The following is a 22,531-nucleotide window of genomic DNA, read 5'->3' on the forward strand; positions in this document are numbered from 1 at the left end:
CCAGTATTTTCAAGGATAGCTTCTATCCCACTGTTATAAGATTGTGAAATGGACCAAAGATGAATGCATGATATTTCAATCTACCTCATCATGGTCTTTGCATTTATTTGTCTATCTGCACTCTGTTTTAATTTTAACATGATATTTAGTATTCCGTTTCTTTCTTTTTACCTTTTATACTGACTCGATGTACTTATCTTTGGAATGATCTGTTTCAATAACTTGCAAAACAAAAGCTTTTCACTGCATCTTGATGTACAGTATGTGATCTTAATAAACTGTTTAGCAATTAACAACATTTCATTGAAGCCTCCAAATTTTATTTCAGTGGACCTGCAAAAAAAAAAAGATGCCAGAAACATATCTGTGGAAGTTTAATGACATCTGGGAAAGAAAACACACATTGCTTCTTTTATCCTGATCTAGTGCCAGTCAATAAAATCTCTATTTCTACTTCCTCAGGAGGTACATTACTGTGCAAAAGTGTTGGACACATATATAGCTAGGGTATCTAAGACTTTTACACAGTACAGTTGTCATTTTATGTATTGCTCCCACAAAAAAAGTTAAGAATTTTATGATGTTTGTGAGTGATGATAAACCTGATTCTGATATGGTCTCTATTGTGGACTGAGAGTGGGAAGGAGTCAGGGAGAGGAGAATCATGGTTGGGAAAAGGAGAAGGGATGGGGAGGGAGCGGGAAGCACCAGAGGGACATCCTGTAATGATCAATAAATGTTTGCACTGGCATCACCACCCCTCACCCGTGGTACTTCTCTGCCACCTGTCCCACACCCTCTCATGGCACACTGCCTTCACCATTTGCAACAAGCTTTGCTCCTGACAGATTTACAAACTCTTTTTCCGATCCACTTTGATAAATACGGTACTGTACAAAACTCTCCAGCACTCTGGCTGCAGTATATATGCGCCTGAGATTTTTGCATAATACTGTAAGTTCCCTCTTTGATCTTCACCAATTTTTATCAATGCATCGTAGAAAGCATCCTATCAAGATACACCATGGCATGGTATGGCAATTGTTTTGCACAAGCATGCAGACTTATGAAGGTAATTCAACACATTGTGGAAAGCAGCCTCCTCTTCTGTCTCCATTTCTTGGCCCCTTGGTGAAGCAGCAAAATAATCAAATCCCCATCCACCCCAGTCATTCTCACTTCTCCTCCTCCTCATCGGGCAGAAGATACAAAAGTTTGAGAGTCTCACCATCAAGCTCAATCCCGCTGTATTAAGACAATTGAAAGCTGACTTCATAATCTACACTATGTAGTTGCACCTTATTGTCTATCTGCACAGCACCTTTTCTGCAAGATGTAACATTTCAATCTGCTTTCTGTTATTGCTTTCCCTTGTACTATCTCAGTGTTCTGTTGTAATGAAGTGACCTGTATGGATGGCATGCAAAACTGAATTTTTCACTGTAATTCATTACCTGTGACAATAATGAACCAATTTACCAATCCTATGAGTCACCCATTGCAGTTTTCCAAACTACCAGAGGCTGTATCGGCAACGTAAATGAAGACATATCCTGCAATATTTATAAAAATATATTTCACAAAGTAGGAAACAATACAGGGGTTCCTCTGATGTACAATACATGGCGGAAAATAATTGAAACGTACAAGTAAATAGCATTAAAGCAACGTAGAAAATTAATAAGGGGCTCCTTTTTTGTGTGCGTGAGACTATTGTAATATACAATATCTACTCTGAGCTGTAGTATTTCCCATTAAAGACTGGCAATGCACATAGCTTTCAGTGCTGTTTCAGTGAGTTTGTGTGCTGAAGCTATTGTGCATAGCCAAAGTTCGTTTCCCAAAAAGAAAAAGCCACAAAAGTTAGCATTAAGTCTATGTATATATACATAACATAAAAACATTTTTAGACCATTTTCATATTTTTTGTTTAAATTCAAATTACACAGTGAAGCACAATAAGCACATGTTTAACACTGGTACTGTACTGTGTAATGAGCGTGTATCTAAAGGTTTGGAAATCAAATATTCACATGATCTTGATTCCATTCCAGTTCTTGCATGTTGCTCGCTGGGATTAGTCAACAGGCCTGTGCACATAAGTATCGTACAATCCTAGAATGGTTATTGCCATATACTTCAAATTGTTATTTAGGTAGGCTGCTGATGCTTAGACTTGGTGTGTTTTTTTTCCCCTCTAAAACTGTCCCAAAAATGATTTCATTTTTAAAGTGTATTTTTGTACCCCCGCCCCCAACTCTTCACCACCCACATCTGCCACCTTCTTTTGACTGGAATGGACTCAGACCACTGAGCATATTATGAAGCCTAAGAGCACTCTGGACGGAGTGCACCGTGTCTACTTGTGTGACCACCACTCACAGAGAAACACTCGATTACACCTCAGCTAATATTACTGTAAGGAGAAGGAGCTGGAATTGGTTTCAAAGCTTTATGAAGTTCTGTTTGCAGCTTTCCCCTTCATTTCCTTTGGTTACTATCACCAGTTCCATGACAAAAACATTGATATTGCTTCACTTTGGCTTGGCGAGATCTTGGCCTGCAATTGGAGAAAAGCCATGGTCTGAGGGACCATGCAGGAAGCACTGTAAGATCCTAAGGTCTCTTCCAGTTGAACGATAGTCTACACAAGAACTAGGAAACCAAATCCTGCCCAAACAATCCACATAATCCACACTCCACAAGAGTAAAACACTCATACAATCTGCAAATTTTTTTGGTTCAATATTACAATGAGCTGGACTTCAAAAGATGAAAAGAACTAATGTTGACTGCATCTAAAAGGCTGACCAGCTTATCCCATTGTTAATAATTGGCAACCCTATAATTATACATCAGTGTCCATTAAAATATTGGGTAACTGTTAATTTTGAAGTTGGAGTCAAGTTTCTCTGTCGCTCTCTCCAACTGCGTACATATCCCCGAGTTTTTTAAACCTTGGGCCCCAATCCTTGAGGTAGTCAAAGTTTTGCTCTGAATCTGTTGACGTTGTTTCTAATGAGCTTAGTGAACCAGCTGCTGACCCTCTCCCTTCGTAGCCATAGATCTGGATGGAATCATAAGGAGGGGCAGTAGGATCAATGTCGGCGTCGTGGAGCCTCACGTTAATAAATTCATCCACGTCGACTCCGTTGGGGACAGGTGGGAGTCCCTGCCTGGGTACGTACTGTAGGTCAGGTTTGATGTCCTTCCGGGGCAGGAACCCATTGAAACCATCAGGGTTTTGCAAGGTGGCGATGTCAAAGGCTTCGGTGTCCTCTTCCCCACCGCCTTCATCATCATAACGAATGATGTTCTCTCTCACATCTTCGTCGTCTTTGATAATAAGTGGTTCATTCTTATGCCTTCGTAATGTTACAAAGAGTACCACAATCACTGTAAATGAAACATATTAATCACAGGTTAATACAGGAATATTCCTCAGCTGGCTAAAGAAATGTAGCATATTCCCCTTTGATCCTCACCAATTTTTATTGATGCACCACAGAAGCCATTTTATCCAGATTTGTCATGGCTTGTTATGGCAACTGTTCTGCCCATAACTGCAAGAAACTGCAGCAAGTTGTGGATGTAACTCAGCACATCACAGAAATCAGCCTCCCCTCCATGGACTCTGCCTACATTTCTTGCTGCCTCAATGAAGCACCAAAAATAATCAAAATCCCCATCTACCCTGGAATTTATTCTTCTCCCTCTCCCATCCAGCAAAAGATACAAAAGCCTCAAAGTATGTACCACTGGGCTCCAGGACAGCTTCAATCCCACTGTAATAAGAATATTGAATGGAAGCCACTGCTGTGATAAGATGGAGACTTAACATCACACTCTACCTCATTATGGCCTTGCATCTTATTGTCTATCTGCACTGTACTTTCTTTGTAACTATAACACTTTATTCTGCATTCTGTTATTGCTTTACCTCAATATGCCGCATAATGAATTGATATGCCCATAAGATAAGGGCCCACCGAGCCTGCTCTGCCATTTCATTATGACTGATCCATTCTCCCTCTCAGCCCCATTCTCCTGCATTTTCCTGCATGTTCTAACCGACTGAGAACCTTAAGTATATGTAAAGACTTGGCCTCCAGAGCCACCATTAGCAGTGGATTCCACACATTCACCAACCTCTGACTATTAAAAACTCCTCCTCATCTCCATTCTAAAAGGACTTCACTTTATTCTGAGGCTGTGCCCTCTGGTCCTAGACTCTCCCTCCATATGAAACATCCTTTCCACATTCATTCTATTGAGGCCTTTCAACATTTGGTAGGATTCAATAAGCTCACCCCTCATTTTTCTGAATTCCAGTGAATACAGGCCCAGAGCCATCAAACGCTCTTCATATGACAATCTATTCCTACCTGAAAACATTTTCGTGAATTTCCTTTGAAACCTCTCCAGTGTCAGCACATCTTTTCTAACATAATGGGCCCAAAGCTGCTTACAATTCTCTAAATGAGACCTCACCAGTGCTTTATAAAGCCTGAACTTGCTTTATATTCTAGTCCTCTTAAAATGAATGCTACAGCATATTTGCCTTCCTCACCATTGACTCAACCTGCAAATTAACTTTAAGGGATGATAAGATACCCCACTACCATGGTCATGCTCTCTTCTTGATGCTGCCATCAAGAAAAAGGTACAGGAGCCTCAGGACTCACACCATCAGGTTCAGAAACAGTTATTACCCTTCAACCATTAGGTTCTTGAACCAAAAGGGATAACCACTGAACTTCCTTTTCCCCATCATTGGAATGTTCCCACAACCTATGGACTCACTTTCAAGGACTCATTATCTCATATTCTCAATATTTATTTATGCTTATTTACTTATTACTATTATTTCTTTATTTTTGTGTTTGCACAGTTTTATTGTCATTTGTACACTGGTTGAACACCCAAGAATTATGACAGAGCTAAGGTGAGTGGGAGGACAGATGATTGGGGAATTTTTAAGGAACAACAGAACTTAATTAAAAAGGCAATATGGGGAGAAAAAATGAGGTACGAACGCAAGCTAGCCAGGAATATAAAGGAGGATAGCAAAAGCTTTTTTAGGTATGTGAAGAGAAAGAAGATAGTTAAGAACAATGTTGGGCCCTTGAAGAATGAATTGGGTGTAATTGTTATGGGAAACAGAGAAATGGCAGAAGAATTTAATAAGTACTTTAGATCTGTCTTCACTAGGGAAGACACAAGCAATCTCCCAGATGTATGCATGGGCCAAGGACATAGGGTAACAGAGGAAATGAAACAGATTGACATTAGGAAAGAAACGGTGATGAGTAGACTGATGGAACTGAAGGCTGACAAATCCCCAGGTCCTGATGGTCTGCATCCTAGGGTACTAAAGGAGGTGGCTCTGGAAATTGCAGATGCATTGGTAATCATTTTCCAATGTTCCTTAGATTCAGGATCAGTTCCTGAGGATTGGAGAATGGCTAATGTTATCCCACTTTTTAAGAAAGGAGGGAGGGAGAAAACAGAGAACTATTGTCCTGTCAGCCTAACATCAGTAGTGGGGAAGATGCTAGAGTCCATTATTAAAGATGAAATAGTGGCTTATCTAGATAGCAGTGATAGGATTGGGCCAAGCCAGCATGGATTTACCAAGGGCAAATCATGCTTGACTAATCTATTGGAGTTTTTCGAGGATGTAACCAGGAAGTTAGACGAGGGAGATCCAGTGGATGTAGTGCACCTCGATTTTCAGAAGGCATTTGATAAGGTCCCATATAGGAGATTGGTGGGTAAAATTAGAGCTCATGGCATTGGGGGGAAGATATTGACATGGATAGAAAACTGGTTGGCAGATATAAAGCAAAGGGTAACAGTGAATGGGTGTTTCCTGGAATGGCAGGTGGTGACTAGTGGGATGCCACAGGGCTCGGTATTGGGACCACAGCTGTTTATGATTTACATCAACGATTTAGATGAAGGCATTGAGAATAACATCAGCAAGTTTGCTGATGATACTAAGCTGGGTGGCAGTGTGACATGTGATGAGGATGTTAGGAGAATTCAGGGTGACTTGGATAGGCTGGGTGAGTGGGCAGATTGTTTGGCAGATGACGTTTAATGTGAATAAGTGTGAGGTTATCCACTTTGGGAGTAAGAACAGGAAGGCAGATTATTATCTGAACGGTGTAGAGTTAGGTAAGGGAGAAATAAAAGAGATCTAGGAGTCCTTGTTCATCAGTCACTGAAGGTGAATGAGCAAGTGTAGCAGGCAGTGAAGAAGGCTAATGGAATGTTGGCCTTTATTACAAAGGGAATTGAGTACAAGAGCAAGGAAATCCTTTTGCATTTGTACAGGGCCCTGGTGAGACCACACCTGGAGTATTGTGTACAGTTTTGGTCTCCAGGGTTAAGGAAGGACATCCTGGCTATAGAGGAAGTGCAGCATAGATTCACAAGGTTAATTCCTGGGATGTCCGGACTGTCTTTCGAGGAGAGGTTAGAGAGACTGGGCTTGTGCACGCTGGAATTAAGGAGATTGAGAGGGGATCTGATTGCAACATATAAGATTATTAAGGGATTGGACAAGATAGGAAATATGTTTCAGATGCTGGGAGAGTCCAGTACCAGAGGGCATGGTTTGAGAATAAGGGGTAGGTCATTTAGGACAGAGTTAAGGAAAAACTTCTTCTCCCAGAGAGTTGTGGGGGTCTGGAATGCACTGCCTCGGAAGGCAGTGGAGGCCAATTCTCTGGATGCTTTCAAGAAGGAGCTAGATAGGTATCTTATGGATAGGGGAATCAAGGGATATGGGGACAAGGCAGGAACCGGGTATTGATAGTAGATGATCAGCCATGATCTCAGAATGGTGGTGCAGGCTCGAAGGGCTGAATGGTCTACTTCTGCACCTATTGTCTATTGTCTATTGTCTTTCATTGATTCTATTGTGGTCATTATTCTATTGTGGATTTATTAAGTATGTCTGCAAGAAAAGAATTATATATGGGAACATATATGTATTTTGATAATAAATTCACTTTGAACTTTGGTGTGCAGGCCACGCTTTCCACTGTACCTTGATCCATGTAAACCAATTTACAAATTTATCTTGGTCACTATTTCAAGTTGTTCCATTTTATATCTAGCCTCCTTATCCCAATATGCCTCACCAAGTAGACAACAGGTCAAGAAGGGATACATGTTTATTAGGGCAAGAATATCACTTTTTGCAGGGATGTGTATTTTGCTGGAAAGACCACAATTTAATACCCATCCTTAGTTGTTTTATTGATGATCCATGCAGTAAAGGTAGCAGAACAAAACAGAAAATGCTGGGGAATATTCAACCTGTCAGCCAGCATCTGAATATTTCTAGCAAAAGACCATAAGAGCATAAGGCACAGGAGCAGAATTAAACCATTCAGCCCATCGAGTCTGCTCCGCCATTCCAGCATGGCTGATACTGATCCCAGTTAACCCCCATACACCTGCCTTCTCGCCATATCCTTTGAAGCCCTGACCGATCAGGAAACGATCGACTTCTGCCTTAAATATACGCACAAACTTGGCCTCCACCACAGTCTGTGGCAGAGCATTCTACAGATTCACTACTCTCTGGTTAAAGAGTTTCCTCCCTACCTCTGTTCTAAAGGGTTGCCCCTCAATTTTGAGGCTGTGCCCTCTAGTTTGGATATCCCCACCATAGGAAATATCTTCTCCATATCCACCCTATCTTCTTTTCAACATTCAGTAGGTTTCAATGAGATCCCCCTGCATTCTTCTAAATTCCAGTGAGTACAGGCCCAAAGCTGTCCAACACTCCTCATATGTTAACTCCTTCATTCCTGGAATCAGTGTCATGAACCTCCTCTGGACCCTCTCCAATGACAACACAGTCTTTCTGAGATATGGGGCCCAAATTTGTTGACAATACTCCAAGTGCAGCCTGATCAGTGTTTTATAAAGGCTCAGCATTATCTCCTCGCTTTTATATTCTATTCCAGTTAAAATAAATGCCAACATTGCATTTGCCTTCTTTACCACAGACTCAACCTGTAGATTAACCTTCTGGGAGGCTTGCATGAGGACTTGTAATTCCCTCTGGAACCTTCTCCCCATTTAGATAATAGTCTGCACTATTGTTCCTTATACCAAAATACTTTATCATACATTTCCCAACACTGAATTCCATCTGCTACTTCGTTGTTCATTATTCCGATTTATCTACGTCCTGCTGCAAACGCATTGCTTCCTCAGCATTACCTACTCCTCTACCTATCTTCGTATCATCCGCAAACTTTGTCACAAAGAAACTTTACATCGTACAACATGTACTGTATTTTGCTTTGGTATTGTAACTGAGTATTTGCTGGTATCAACCAGATTTTGTGTCTGGAGTAACAAACATCATACTTATGAAATGAGATTTTAGTGGACTTCAAAGTCACTTAAACATGAGAAATTCTGCAGATGCCGGAAAGGCAAAGCAGCAGAAACAAAATGCCAGAGGAGCTCAGTAGATCAGGCAGTATCTATGGAGAGGAATAAACAGTCAACATTTTGGGCCATGACCCTTCTTCAGGACTGAAATGGAAGGGGGATGATGCCAGAATAAAAAGATGGGGTGAAGGGAAAGAGGCTAGCTAGAAGATGACAGGTGAAGCCAAGTGAGTGGGAAAGGTTAAGGGTTAGAGAAGAAGATATATGATGGGAGAGAAGAGTGGATTATAGGAGAAAGGGAAGAGGGAGGGGACCGAGGGGGGAAGTGATAGGTAGATCAGAAGAGATAAAAGGCCAGAGTGGGGAATAAAAGAAATGGAGCAGAGGGAAAAAAAGTTCAAATCTGCCTCATCTAATTTAAGTTCTTTTTGTACTATATTGGGATGCAAATGTTTGACATTGCACTGGATTTTTAGATTTCTAACATCACTGCCTGGCAACTGTTGCCAGGGATATTGAAGTGAACTGCATGGATCAGCTATTTGTCTGAATGGGACAAGTTCATTAGACTACAGGTCGCCCAGTTTGACAAAGAACAGCTTGACAGACAACTTCCAGCAAATATGAGGAAAATGGCAGATGCTGGAAGTTCAAGCTACACACACAAAGTGCTGGTGGAATGCAGCAGGCCAAGCAGCATCTATAGGAAGAAGTACAATCAAGAAGTACTTCCTGTAGATGCTGCCTGGCCTGCTGCGTTCCACCAGCATTTTGTGTGTGTTCCAGCAAGTAGTTGTGCCAGCAATGACTTTTCCACCATTATAGAGGTGGCATGGTAGGGTAGTGGTTAGCATAGATTTTTATGATGCCAGCGACCCGGGTTCAATTCTGCCATTGTCTGTAAAGAGTTTATACATTCTCCCCATGACACCGTGGTTTTACTCCAGGTGCTCTGGCTTCTGTCCCACATCCCAATGAAAGGTTAATAAGTTGTGGGCATGTATATATTGGTGCTGGAAGCATGGCAACACTTTAAGGCCCCCAACATATCCTCAGGCTGCATTGGTTGTTACAGCTCGTGGCGTTGGAGTTCCGAGTTAAATCCCGGTGTCCGATGTAAGGAGTTTGCATATCCTCCATGTGGAATGCATTGGTTTTCCTGGTTTTCTCCCACAGCCCAAAGAAGTTAGTTGGTTAATTAGTCATTGTAAATTGTCCCATGATTAGGGTTACATTGGGGGTTACTGGCGGCATGTCTCAAAGGGCCAGGAGGGCCTATTCCACAGTGTGTCACTAAGTAAGTAAATAAAATTTCTCTATATGTTTTGATGTTTCAATATACACGTGACAAATAAAGCTAACCTTAATCATAAAGAGCAATGCAGATTGCAGGAGTATTTCACAAGACCAACGGCTGCACATATTCCAGCTTTTCTCCATGAACAGTATTTTGTAAACTCATACGTACCCAGGAGGAGGATAATGCATGCCAGGATTGCAATGAGAGCCCCCATGCTTAACCCTATGGGAAGGACGAAAGCTTCCACATTGCAGGACTGTACATTTCCGTCAGCACTGCAGCCACAGACGCGAATGGTGAGTGTGTTGGTGCTGCTCATGGGGGGGGTCCCACTGTCCGAGATGATGAGGGGCAGAAGGTAAACATCCTGTTTCTGTCGGTTGAAAGCACCATGCCTTGCCAGTATGCTCACTGAGTTATCTAGAGAAATTCAAACAAAGAAGAGGTCATCTTGTAGGTTAAAGACATGGAACGAGAACAGTACAAGTTAATAGGCTGGTTAACAAGGCATTTGGCGTGTGGCTTCGTTAGTCAGAGGATTGAGTTCAAGAGTCACAGGATAATGTTGCAGCTCTATAAAACCCTGGTTGGATTACACTTGGAATATTGTGTTCAATTCTTTAATTATTTAGTGATACAACATGGAACAGGCCCTTCTGGCTCAGCAACCCACCGAATTAACCCTAGCCAATTTACAATGACCAACACAACAACATTCCATGTGCCATTAATCTACACATCACGCCACTTAGAGAACTGGGTTCTTGTTTTGTAACTGCATGTTTTTTACTACTATTGTAACTATCTATGCTGTATGTACCATGTGCTGCTTGCACTTAGTAACGTGCTTTGCACTGTGGCCTCAGAGCCACACTGTTTCGTTTAACTGTATCCCTGACAATTAAACTTAAACAACTTAAGAACAATTTCTCCTCCGATATCGAGTTACTGAATGGTCCATGAACACACGAGCACTACTTTTACTTTGCATTATTTATTTATTTTTGCAGTTTATAATCGTTTTGTATCTTTTACAACTGGCATGCAAGGAACAACTTCACATCATACACTGTAAATCAGTAATAATAAATATGATTCTGATGCTAATTCAACCCCATCTATACTTCTCATGATTATAACCACCTGTACATTGATGAGCGGGGTATGAAGGGCTATGGTCCTGGGAGATGGAATCGGGCAGAAAACCAGCCTGGGATGGACTAGATAGGCTGAAGGGCCTATTTCGGTGCTGTAGTGCTCTATGGCTCTATGGAGCTACAGGCAAATGGGATTTGTGTAGATGTGTACTTGATGAGTGCATAGATTTATGACCATAAGACAATGAAGCAGAATCAGACTATTTGACCCATCGAGGCTGCTCCACCATTCAAGTACGCTTAATATATTTCCAACCCCATTCTATCATTTTCATCAATCCCTTTTATCAATCAATAACATACCAGTCTCTGCCTTAAATGCACCAAATGGACAACAAGCTGTGCAAACTGAGAGCCAGGATTACCTACCAGTGGGAAACAAAGGAATGCAACACTTTGTGCTTCGTGGAGACCTGGCTGATGGAGGAGATACCAGACAAAGCTATCAAGCCCTCTGGGTTCTCCCTGTTCCAGGCGGACAGGTCAAAAAATCTCTCTGGGAAGACTAAAGGAAGAGGGGTATGCTTCATGGTCAACAATGCTTTGTGCAACCCCCAGAATGTGCATGCTCTCAAATCATTTTGTTCCCCAGGCCTGGAATATCTGGTGCTGTTGTGCAGACCCTACTGGCTGCCTAGGGAGATCACTGCGATGTACATTCCACCACAGGCTGATACTCACCAGCTCTCAAGGCACTGTATCAGACCATTGACACACTGGAGATTGCATACCCAGAGGCTGCCTTCATCGTTGCCGGTGACTTTAATCGAGTGTCATTGACGAAAGTCTCTCTGAAGTTTTGTCAGCACATCCAGGTGAGCTCTTGTGGAGATAAGATACTTGACCAATGTTACACTCCCTTCCACAATGCTTACAAAGCTGTCCTTTTTTTGAAAATCAGACCACTCTTTGATCCTGCTTTTGCAGAAATACAGGCAGAAGCTGAAACAAGAGGTGGCCAGAATTAAAACCATCCGACCAATCGGCCTGAATGCTGCAGGACTGCTTTGATGATGTCAAATGGAATGTCTTCCATGATGAGGATGTCTCTGAGTTCACTGATGGAGTCACATGCTTCATCCGGAAGTGTATCAGCGATGTTGTCCCCCAGAAGTCGGTCAGGGATTTCCCAAACCAGAAACCTGGATCAATAGTTCTACGCAAGCAGCACTTACTGCACAACATAGAGCATACATTGTTGGCAATCAATAGGAGCTCAAGAAAAGCAACTACAATCTGCGCAAAGCTATCAAGACTGCGAAACTACAATACAGGGACAAGATTGAGTCAAGATTCACAACGAATAGTGCACGCGACTTGTGGCGAGGGTTGCATACCATCGCAGACTTCAAAGCCAAACACAGTGATGCCGCCGACATCGCAGCCTCTCTCCCAGATGAGCTCAATCGCTTTTACGCTCGGTTCGATGTCACTAACTCTGAGCCTCTGAGGAAATCCACCGCTACAACCTGCAACCTGGTCATCTCTGAGGCTGACCTACACAGATGTTTCCAACGAGTGGACATTTGCAAGGCAGCAGGACCAGACAGCATCCCAGGGTGAGTACTTAGCTCAACTGGCAGGTGTGTTTACAGACATTTTTGAAGCCCTCCTGCTTCAAATTATCCGCCATTGTCCCTATACAAAAAAAAGACCAAGGTAACACGCCTGAACAACTGGTGTGCTGTCGTATTCACCTCAATAATAAGCAAATGCTTTGAGATGCTGGTCAAATTTTACATCTGCAGCTTGCTACCACTCAAACTGGACCCCCTACAATTTGCCTATCACCACAACCGATCGACAGACGACGCAACAGCCACTGCTCTACATACCGTCCGTACACATCTGGAGAAGAAGGATGCTTCTGTGAGAATGCTGTTCTTGGACTACAGTTCAGCACTCAACACTGTATTTCCATCCAGGCTCAACAAGAAGCTTATGGACCTCGGCCTTGACCGTGCCTTGTGCAATTGGATCCTGGACTTCCTGTCAGATTGCCGGCAAGTGGTAAGGGGGGCTCCCTCACCTCCACCCCTCTGACTCTCAACACAGGAGCCCCTCAGGGCTGTGAACTAAGTCCCCTCCTTTTCTCCCTGTATACCCATGACTGTGTCACCACTACAGCTCTAATCTGTTAATTAAATTTGCTGACAACACCGCTTTGATTGGCCAAATCTTAAAAAATAATGAGGTGGCTTACAGGGAAGAAGTCATCTCTCTGACACAGTGGTGTCAAGAAAACAACCTCTCCCTCAATGTCACAAAAACAAAGGAGCTGGTTGTGGATTACAGGAGGAATGGAGACCGGCTAACCCCTATTGACATCAATGGATCTGGGGTTGAGAGAGTGAACAGGTTCCACAGCATCCACATCACCGAGGATCTTACGTGATCTGTACACACCAGCAAGAAGCACAACAGCGCCTCTTTCACCTCAGACTGTTGAAGAAGTTTGGTATGGGTCCCCAAATCCTAAGAACTTTCGACAGGGGCACAATTGAGAGCATCCTGACTGGCTGCATCACTGCCTGGTATGGGAACTGTACCTCCCTTAATCGCAGGATTCTGCAGAGAATGATGCAGACAGCCCAGCGCACCTGTAGTTGTGAATTTCCCATGATTCAGGACATTTACAAAGATAGGTGTGTAAAAAGGGGCTGAAGGACCATTGGAGGACCCAAGTCATCCCAACCACAATCTATTCCAGCTGCTACCATCCGGGAAACAATACCACAGCATAAAAGCCAGGACCAACAGAGTCTGGGGCAGCTTCTTCCACCAGGGCATCAGACTGGTTAACTCACATTGATCTGAGTGTATTTCTATGTTACATTAACTGTTCCATTTATTATAAATTACTATGATTGCATATTACACATTTAGATGGAGACGTAACATTAAGATTTCTACTCCTCATGCATGTGAAAGATGTAAGAAATAAAGTCAATTCAATGTAATTCAATTCAAATGAAACAACTGGGCCTCCATAGCCCCCTGTGGCAATGAATTCTGTAGATTCATTGGCAGAAGTATTTCCTCTTCACCTCAGTTTTAAAGAGATGTCTCTTTATTCTAATGCTGTGCCCTTGAATCCTTGACTTTTCTCCTAATGGAAACATTCCCTCCTCATCTACTCTATCCAGGTCTTGCAATAGTTGATAAGTTTCAATGAGATTCCCCATCAGACTTCTATTCTCCATAGAATACAGGCCCAGAGATATCAGCTGCTCTTCATTAGGTTCATATGGGCAGGTGTATCACTTTACAGCACTAGCTGTAAGATCAGTGTTCGATTCCCACCGTTGTCTGTAAAGAGTTTGTCTTTTCTCCCTGTTAATGCAAGGGTTTCCTCCAGATGCACCAGTTTCCTCCCACATTCCAAAGATGTCCATTTAGAGTGAGTGAGCTGTCGGCACGCTGGAAGTGTGAGGACACTTGTGGACTACCAGCACAATCTTTGCTGATTTGATGCTAATCACGCATTTCACTGTATGTTTTGATGTAGATGTGACAAATAAAGCTATTCTTTATTTTTAGGTTAAACAATTTGTAGAATACACCTTCTGGTGCTACTAGGACAAGTCTTCAGTGATGAACCCGGGGTTGTAAGATGTTTCGGGTCTTTAATCATCAGACACCCTCGCCCGGGCGACCCAGCCGGGGGTATCAGCCCCAGACTTGTGTCCAAGTGGCGCACTAATCCACGGATCCCCCCTCCGGATCCACAGCGTTATTCCTGGGATTATTCCTGTTTACCTCCTCTGGATCATCTCCAGGACCAGCGCAACTTTCTTGTGTCACTCTCTGTCTTTACAGCTCTATCAGTTGAAACTCACAATTCCCAATCATAACCCTCAGAATGTATAAGCACAAGAGTTTCTACAGCTGCAAGAAATCTAGAGCAACACACACAAAATGCTGGAGGAATTCAACATGTGAGACAGTATCTATGTGAATGGGTAAGCAGTTGATGCTTCAGGCTGAGGCCCTTATTCAGGACTGCAAAGGAAAAGGGAATCAAAAATGGGAGAGGGGAAGGAGGTCTACCTATTAGAAGGTAATGGTAATAGGTTAAGCCAGATGGGTGGAAAAGTTGAAGGGATGGAAAAGAAAGAATCTGATAGGAGAGGAGAGTGGGACATGGGAGAAATGGAAGAAGGAGAGGCACCGGGGGAGCAGATAGGCAGGTATTAATACATCTCAAGATGATGCATAAATAAAAGGGTAATAAATTCAAACAATAAACATCTCCCTGTTGATTACTGGATCCCATTTTATGGGAACTTCTTACTTGAAAATATCTAAGATGAAATTCCGTGTCACATAACCTAGCGCCAAACATAGTTTTTTTTAATGTCTGAACCTAATTAGAAGTTGACCAGATTAATAGTGAAGTCACTCATTGCAACAATTCTCTCATCTGGTTTTGAAAAAAAAACTAATTTGTTTGTTGTCAGGCTGCCAGTAAACTGCACACAATTGATACTTTGAAGGGTTTTTGAGATGTTTCTTTTTAACTAGAATGACAGCATCACCCGAGGGAAGCTTCCACCATTTGAACATGCCCTTGAAGTAGATCCCACTTTCCATCAAATAATTCTCTAAAACCTGTGGCTGTTTATGGAATAAAACACCTTAACTTAAAAGGCCATATGATTTCTTGTGACCCTTCAATGTGAATCATAAGGAATAATTCACCATCGCAATGATGGCAATGTTTTATACCCTTAATGAAGAAGGCCAATGGAAAATGAGCTGTGGAGTCCTGGGGATTTTGAGACAGGGCTAAGGTCAGAATAATTAATAAATACTTTAATGATTCTTGTATTGAAGTACTGCCACACACACACACACACGTGGTTGGAAACTCCATTCAGATTTGGCACTGTGGTGGTTAAATTAGTGGGATGATGAATTCCAGACACGAGTTCAAAGCCTGCCATAATAACTGGAGAAAATTCAATTTAGTTAATTAAATAAATGTTGCGTTTTAAATATAGACTCCATAAAGGTAACTATAAATTGTTGAGCTGCACTCTTTAACAGCAGTGCTAACAGCCAATCAGAAGAAAATTGGGAAATACACCTAATATGCTGGAGCAACTCAGCAATTCAGGCAACATCAATAAAGGGAAATAAATAGTCGACATTTTGCGCCAAGACCCTGCACTGGAAAGGAAGGGGCTGGAAGTCAGGATAAGAAGGATAGTGTGAGAAGGAAAATAATTGATATGGCCAAATGTGGAAATGAAGGTCAATCCACCTCACCCCCCCAAGCCACCCTTTTGTTCAACATGTTCATGGCTGATCTGCCCGAGGTCTTAACTCCTCTTCTGTGCCAGTTACCCAGAAAAGTGGACAACTTAATTCAAACTGATATCTTTAGAGAAGGACGTTAGGATAAAATGTTTCTTTGGTGACAGGGAGAAATAAAGCAAGAGTAAATGACTATTATAAGCATAAGAGGTTTTGCAAATACTGTAAATCCAGAGCAACACACACAAAATTCTAGAGGAGAACATCAGGTCAGACAAAGTTTATGGAGGGCAAGACCCTTCATCTGGATTGGAAGTTCCTTGTTCTGGGTGCCCTCTTACCTCTTCTCTTCTCTTCGTGCGTATCACCTACCTCTGCTGCCTTCCTCCTTCCCCTTTCTTGCCTGGTTCACTCTACTCTGTTATCAGATTCCTTCTTCTTCACCTTTTTCACCTATTAACTCCCAGCTAAAAAAAAAGTTCCAGCTTCTCACATTATCCCCTCTCAACTACCATTCAACTTCCTTCTCATCTGATCTCACTATCACTTGACAGTTTGTACTCCTTCCCCTCTCCTGACCTTCTTATTCAGCTTCTTCCCCCTTCCTTTCCAGTCCTGACGAAGGGTCTCTGCCTGAAATATTGACAGTTTATTTCTTTCCATAGATGCTACCTGACCTTCTAGGTTCCTCCAACATTTTGTGTGTGTTGATCTGCAGTAGATAGCTTTCACATGTTTTCATACACTGCTTGATTTTCTTCTGCAATTCTCCTTCAATTCCCAGTCACTCAGTCTGCCGGACCTAAGTGCAAACTCCACCAGAAATGACACTACTCACTTTTTAAGTGATAGCCCCTACATCCTCATTTTCTCTCTCAATCTCTTCTCACTCCAGTTATGGCTTGACCCATTTATACCATCTATTCCACTGACGTCCCATGAAAGAAAATATCCACTTCAACTTCCCCTCTTCTTACGAACAGCATTGTTCCTTCTGAGGAATGTTCATATCTTTACTTCTGAGTACTGAATAATTTAAGAACAATGAACAACCTCCTTAAGTCAAACTTCATCAATGTTTGTTAGCTTTTAATTTGCAACCTTGAGTCCTTAAATCCTGTTCATATCTTAAATGCTTGATATCTAGTGTTCTGTGCTGCTCCCAAGAGTAATCAGTAAGGATAGACAGACAAGTCTTTCACCTAATTGACTTATATAGGATACAAGTCTTCTAAAAGATTCTGGAACGATGATGTGCTAAGGTGGTTAGAAGGTGGAATTTTCTGCCAAAAGAATTAGTTGAGATGAAAACCAGAATAAAGGAAAAATATTTTGTATGAAGGTAAAGGAAATTCAGTAGGTCCCAATGACTCTCACCAAATTTTAATGTTGCATGATAGAAAGAATGGCTTTTGATATTCATCAGAACTTAACATGGAAAAGATCACAAGACACTGGAGAGTGTTATGAACACAGCCAACCTTTTTTTTATGCCATGCAACAACACTCTTAAGCAAGGAGTCCGTGAACTCCTGGCGTAGACCATTGCAGAACATAATCTTCTCTCCATTGACTCTGTTTAGATATTTTGCTGCCTCAAAGAAGCAGGCTACATGATCAAAGACCCTTCTCATCTCAATTATCTCTCTTCTCCAACTTCCTATTGAGCAGAGGATACAGCCAAGGGGCATGTACTGTCCCAGTAAGCTCAAGGATAACTTCTATCCCACTGTTATAAAGCCCTTGATTTGACCTCTTCTATGGTAAAGATGAACTGTTAATCTCTCACTCAATCTGATCATGGACCCTGCACTTTATTTGTCTATCTTCATTGCACTGTTTTTTTGTAGCTGAAGCATGATTTTCTGATTTCTCTTTTCCTTTAGAACAACTCTGATGAAGGATCTTTGACCTGAAGTGTTAAATCTGATTCTTTTTCCATAGATGCTGCCTGACACGAGGTGTGTTTCCAGCAATTTGTGCCATTAGTGTGGAATTTATTTGTTTACCAGTTGTAATCCAGCCATCAGAGCAACACTGCCCAGCCTAATCATGAGACAATTTACAATGACCAATTAACCGATCAACTGGTACATCTTTGCACTGTGAGAAGGAGCACCAGGAGAAAGTCCATGAGGACATGGTGAGGACGAAATGAACTACTTACAGACAGAGGTGGGAATTGAACCCAGGTCACCGGTACTGTAAAGCATTGTGCCAACCACTGAAACATTGGCTGTTTATTCCAAACTCCAAAGAACTAACCTCCTCTCCACAGACTCCTTCTATAATTCTTACTGCATCGGTAAAACTGCCAACACCATCAAAGAGCCAGTACCGCCTCCCCAGACTCTTTCTCTTTTACTCCCTCCGTTCAGGCAGAAGATTCTCCTCTATCTTGAAGATTAGCCTGACTGCCGAGCATTTCACTATCTTTTGGTTTTAATTTCACACTTTAGGTGCCTACAGTGTTTGATCAACATTCCACATTTGATGCTTTATGTGAATACAATATGATTAAATAGGATTCTACGTATTTCTAAACAGTATTAATCGCCCTGGTTTCTCATGGTGTTCTAGAATATAAGACATGACAGACAATCCATATCCAACTGATCGTGTTGACAGTGAATTTGTTTGAAAGATTAACTGTAGGCTTATATAAAATACAACAAGTGGCAAACTGGTCTTTGGTGACGGCATAAAGTAGGATGATAAAAAAGCAACCACTCAGTTTACATCTTTTTTTTATTCCATTGCTTTTCAAAAAAACTTCTACCCATTAATCAGCACCATCCATTAATTGGCAGAACTCCAAACTTCTTTTAATCTTTTCAAATGTTCATCCTTTCAGTGCAATGAACTGGATCATGTTTGACCTGATTCCCAGTGCCTGCATCCCACACACTTCCTAATTTCCTGGGGGATAACTGCCCCAGGCAGGAGGTCCTGAGGGCCTGTTCCTGAACTGTCCTAAGGACACTTTGATATTTTGCTTCTCTCAAAGGCCAATTCCATCATTTGATCTTCGGGGACATTTAGAATCAATTTTAGTGCATTTTAATAATTCATAAAAATTAACAATGACTTTAAGGAAATAAATTTATTTAGAATCTAAAACATGTTTAGGTCCTGTAAATTAATGAAAATATTAATAATTAATCATTTTTATTGGCTGGTTGATAATGGGTGATCATCCAGTGAATTAAAGGTCCTATTTCTGTAATGACTTACTCTGACTTGAAGGGCAAGAGGTAGCCTTACTTTTGAATTGAATTGACTTTATTTCTGACATCCTTCACATACATGAGAAGTAAAAATCTTTACATTACGTCTCTGTCTAAATGTGCAATGTGCATTTTATAATAATCTGTAGTAAATAGTATGTACAAGACAGTCAATATAGCATAGAAGTTCAGTTGCGTTGGCATGAATTGATCAGTCTGATGGCTTGGTGGAAGAAGCTGTCCCAAGCCTGTTGGTCCTGGCTTTTATGCTGTGGTACCGTTTCCCAGATGGTAGCAGCAGGAACAGTTTGTGGTTGGGGTGACGCGGGTCCCCAATGACCCTTTGGGCCCCTTTTACGCACCTGTCTCTGTAAATGTCCTGAATAGTAGGTAGTTCACATCTACAGATGCATTGGCTGCCCACACCACTCTCTGCAGAGTCCTACAATTGACAGACTCTCCTCCAACTAATCCACCCCTTCTTCCTGCTGCCATTGAAAAGCAGCTAAGATAGTTAAGGACATTTCTCAACATGGTCATTCTCTTTTCTCCATTCTCCCAAGGGGCAGAAGATACAAAAGCTTGGAAGCTCATACCACCAGGTTCAAGGGAATATTGTATCCCACAGTTATCTGTCATTGAATAGAACACTCAAAGTCTAGAAGATTAAATCTTGATCTCCCAATCTATACCTCCTTGTGGTCTTTGCATTGTATTTGTCTACCTGCACTGTAATTTCACTGCAACTGTACCACTATATTAAACATTTTATTTGCAATTCCCATTCCCATTCTGACATGGTCTCCGCATATGCCAAGATGGGCAACACCTTATATTTTGTCTGGATAGCCTCCAAAATGATGGCATGAATATTGATTTTTCCTTCTGATAATTCTTTCCCTTCCCCTCCCCTCTCCTTCCATTCCCCACACTGGCCTTCTACCTCTTCTCACCTGCTTATCAATTCTCCCAGGGCCTCTCCACCTTCCCTTTCTCCTGTGGCTCACTCACCGCTACTATCAGATTCCTTCTTCTCCAGCTATTTATCTTTCCCACCCACCTGGCTTCACCTATCACCTTCTAGATAACCTCCTTACCCTTCCCCCTAACTTTGTAATTCTGGCATCTTTCCCCTTCTTTTCCAGTCCAGAAGAAGGATCTCAGTCCAAAATGCCGATTGTTTATTCTTTTCCATAGAAGATGCCTGACTTGCTGAGGTCCTCCAGCATTTTTTGTGTGTTAATACATTATACATTCTTTCTACTATCTCAATAGATTTATGTATGCAATGATCTGTCTGGTAATGATGCGTACTATATCTCAGCAGTGGTTTAATTATTGGAATACATAGGTTTCTTAAATGTTTCATATGCATAGAAAGGTAAAATATATACTATATACTAAGACAAACATTTGACTAACTGACACTAAATAATACCGGATGTACTTGTTCCGACTTACGTACAAATCCAACTTAAAGACAGACTCAGGAACGGAATTTGTTCGTAACCCAGGGACTGCCTGTACACATGACTATACAATACTAATACAAGTCTGCTCTGCCATTTCATCTGGGCTGATCGATTTTTCACTCTCAACCCCAATCTCCTGCACTCTCCACATATCTCTTCATGTCCTAACTAAACAAGAATCTGTCGATCTCTGCCTTAAATTTACCCAATGACATGGCCTCCACAGCTGCCTGAGGCAATGAATTCCACATTCACCACTCTCTGGGTAAAGAAGTTCCTTCTTATGTCCATTCTAAAATACACCCCTCTATTCCGAGGCTATGTCCTCTTCTCGTAGAGTCCGCCGCCATATGAAACATCCTCTCCACATCTACTTTATCGTGGCCTTTCAACATTTGCTAGGTGTCAATGAAGTCACCCTTCATTCCAGTGAGTACAGGCCCAGAGTCATCAAACACTCTTCAAATGACAAGCCTTTCAATCCCAGAATCATTTTCGTGAACTTCCTTAAACCCTCTCCAATGTCACCAGATGCTTTCTTAGATAAGGGGCACAAAACAGCCACCTGTGGCTGAACACATCAGGGCAACATTATTGTTAGCCAACAGTTCCCTTGGTTAAAGATCACAGCCAGGCAATGCAATGTTAATCTTAGTAAATATAGTCTTTTCTCTCCATCAAACAGAATGTAGAAAACAGAACATTACACTGCATGGGCCATGATGTTATGCTAAACTTTAAACCTACTCTAAGTTCAACCCGACTCTTCCCCCCACATAGCCCTCAATCAATTCTTGATTGTGCATATCTAAGAGTTTCGCAAATGCCCTCTAAAATATTTGCCTCCACCCTTACCCTTAGCAGCCTGTTCTATGCACCCACCAATCTCCAGGTAGAAGATGAACTCCTGGCATTCCTCCTATACTTTCCTCCAATCGCCTCAAAATTATGCTCCCTTGTATTAGGCATTTCCACTCTGGTAAAAAGTCTCTAGCTATTCACTTATCTATGCCTCTTGTTACCTTGTACACCTCTATCAAGTCACCCCTCATCTACCTTCGCTGTAGAGAGAAAAGCTCGCTCAACCTTTCCTCATAAGGCATGCTCTCTAAAGCAACCTGCCCTTTTGTTGTATCAGTGAGTCCATCTGCTAAGGTCTGCTTCTTCCATTTTAAATGGTTGCCTGATGGTCCTGGTGAACTCTGATTATTTCCGTAGATCTGTTAGGGTGAGGGGATATTGTTCCTTATTAGCAGCTAATGAAGGACAAGCACTGGAGGAGATGACGAGGTTATAGACGTGAAATAATGCCTTTTAGCCAGGAGGGATGAATAGAAGGGATTTGTGTTGCTATAGCAAGTGTTACAACCTTGAGACATTCCAAGCAGCTTTACAAGCAATGATGTTAGAACGTGGGAAACAAAGCTGGCACTTCACACACAACAAGCTATGTGAATCATAGGCTCATCAGTTCATAAGCCCATGGTAATATTCTGATAAATACCTTCAGACGTACAGTGAAAAGCATTCTGACTTGGTATGTACAATGTACTCCATTGGACTCCAATGTACAAGGTTGCAAGAAGCTATTGAGAGTGGTGGACTCACCCATTTCCAACATGGATACAGTTCTCCCCACCATCAAGGGCATCGAGAAGAGGTGATGGCTCAGAAAAAGGACATCCATCATTAGGG

At 41.9% G+C, this 22,531-nt stretch overlaps 1 protein-coding gene across 2 annotated transcripts in view; it reads right to left on the minus strand.

Annotated features, from left to right (window-relative positions):
- Nucleotides 1–1,559: 1,559 nt before the first annotated feature.
- The window catches only part of cdh8 (cadherin 8), a 311,216-nt gene continuing 290,244 nt past the window's right edge, over nt 1,560–22,531 (minus strand). For both annotated transcript variants that reach the window (XM_073070417.1, XM_073070416.1), the window contains exons 11-12: nt 9,890–10,141; nt 1,560–3,396 (exon numbers count right to left, since the gene is read on the minus strand). In XM_073070417.1, the coding sequence (XP_072926518.1) occupies nt 2,903–3,396; nt 9,890–10,141 (746 nt within the window). In that variant the 3' untranslated portion in view covers nt 1,560–2,902. The remainder of the gene's footprint in view (nt 3,397–9,889; nt 10,142–22,531) is intronic.

The sequence above is a fragment of the Hemitrygon akajei genome, chromosome 17, assembly GCF_048418815.1.
Source record: "Hemitrygon akajei chromosome 17, sHemAka1.3, whole genome shotgun sequence".
Lineage (NCBI taxonomy): Eukaryota > Metazoa > Chordata > Chondrichthyes > Myliobatiformes > Dasyatidae > Hemitrygon > Hemitrygon akajei.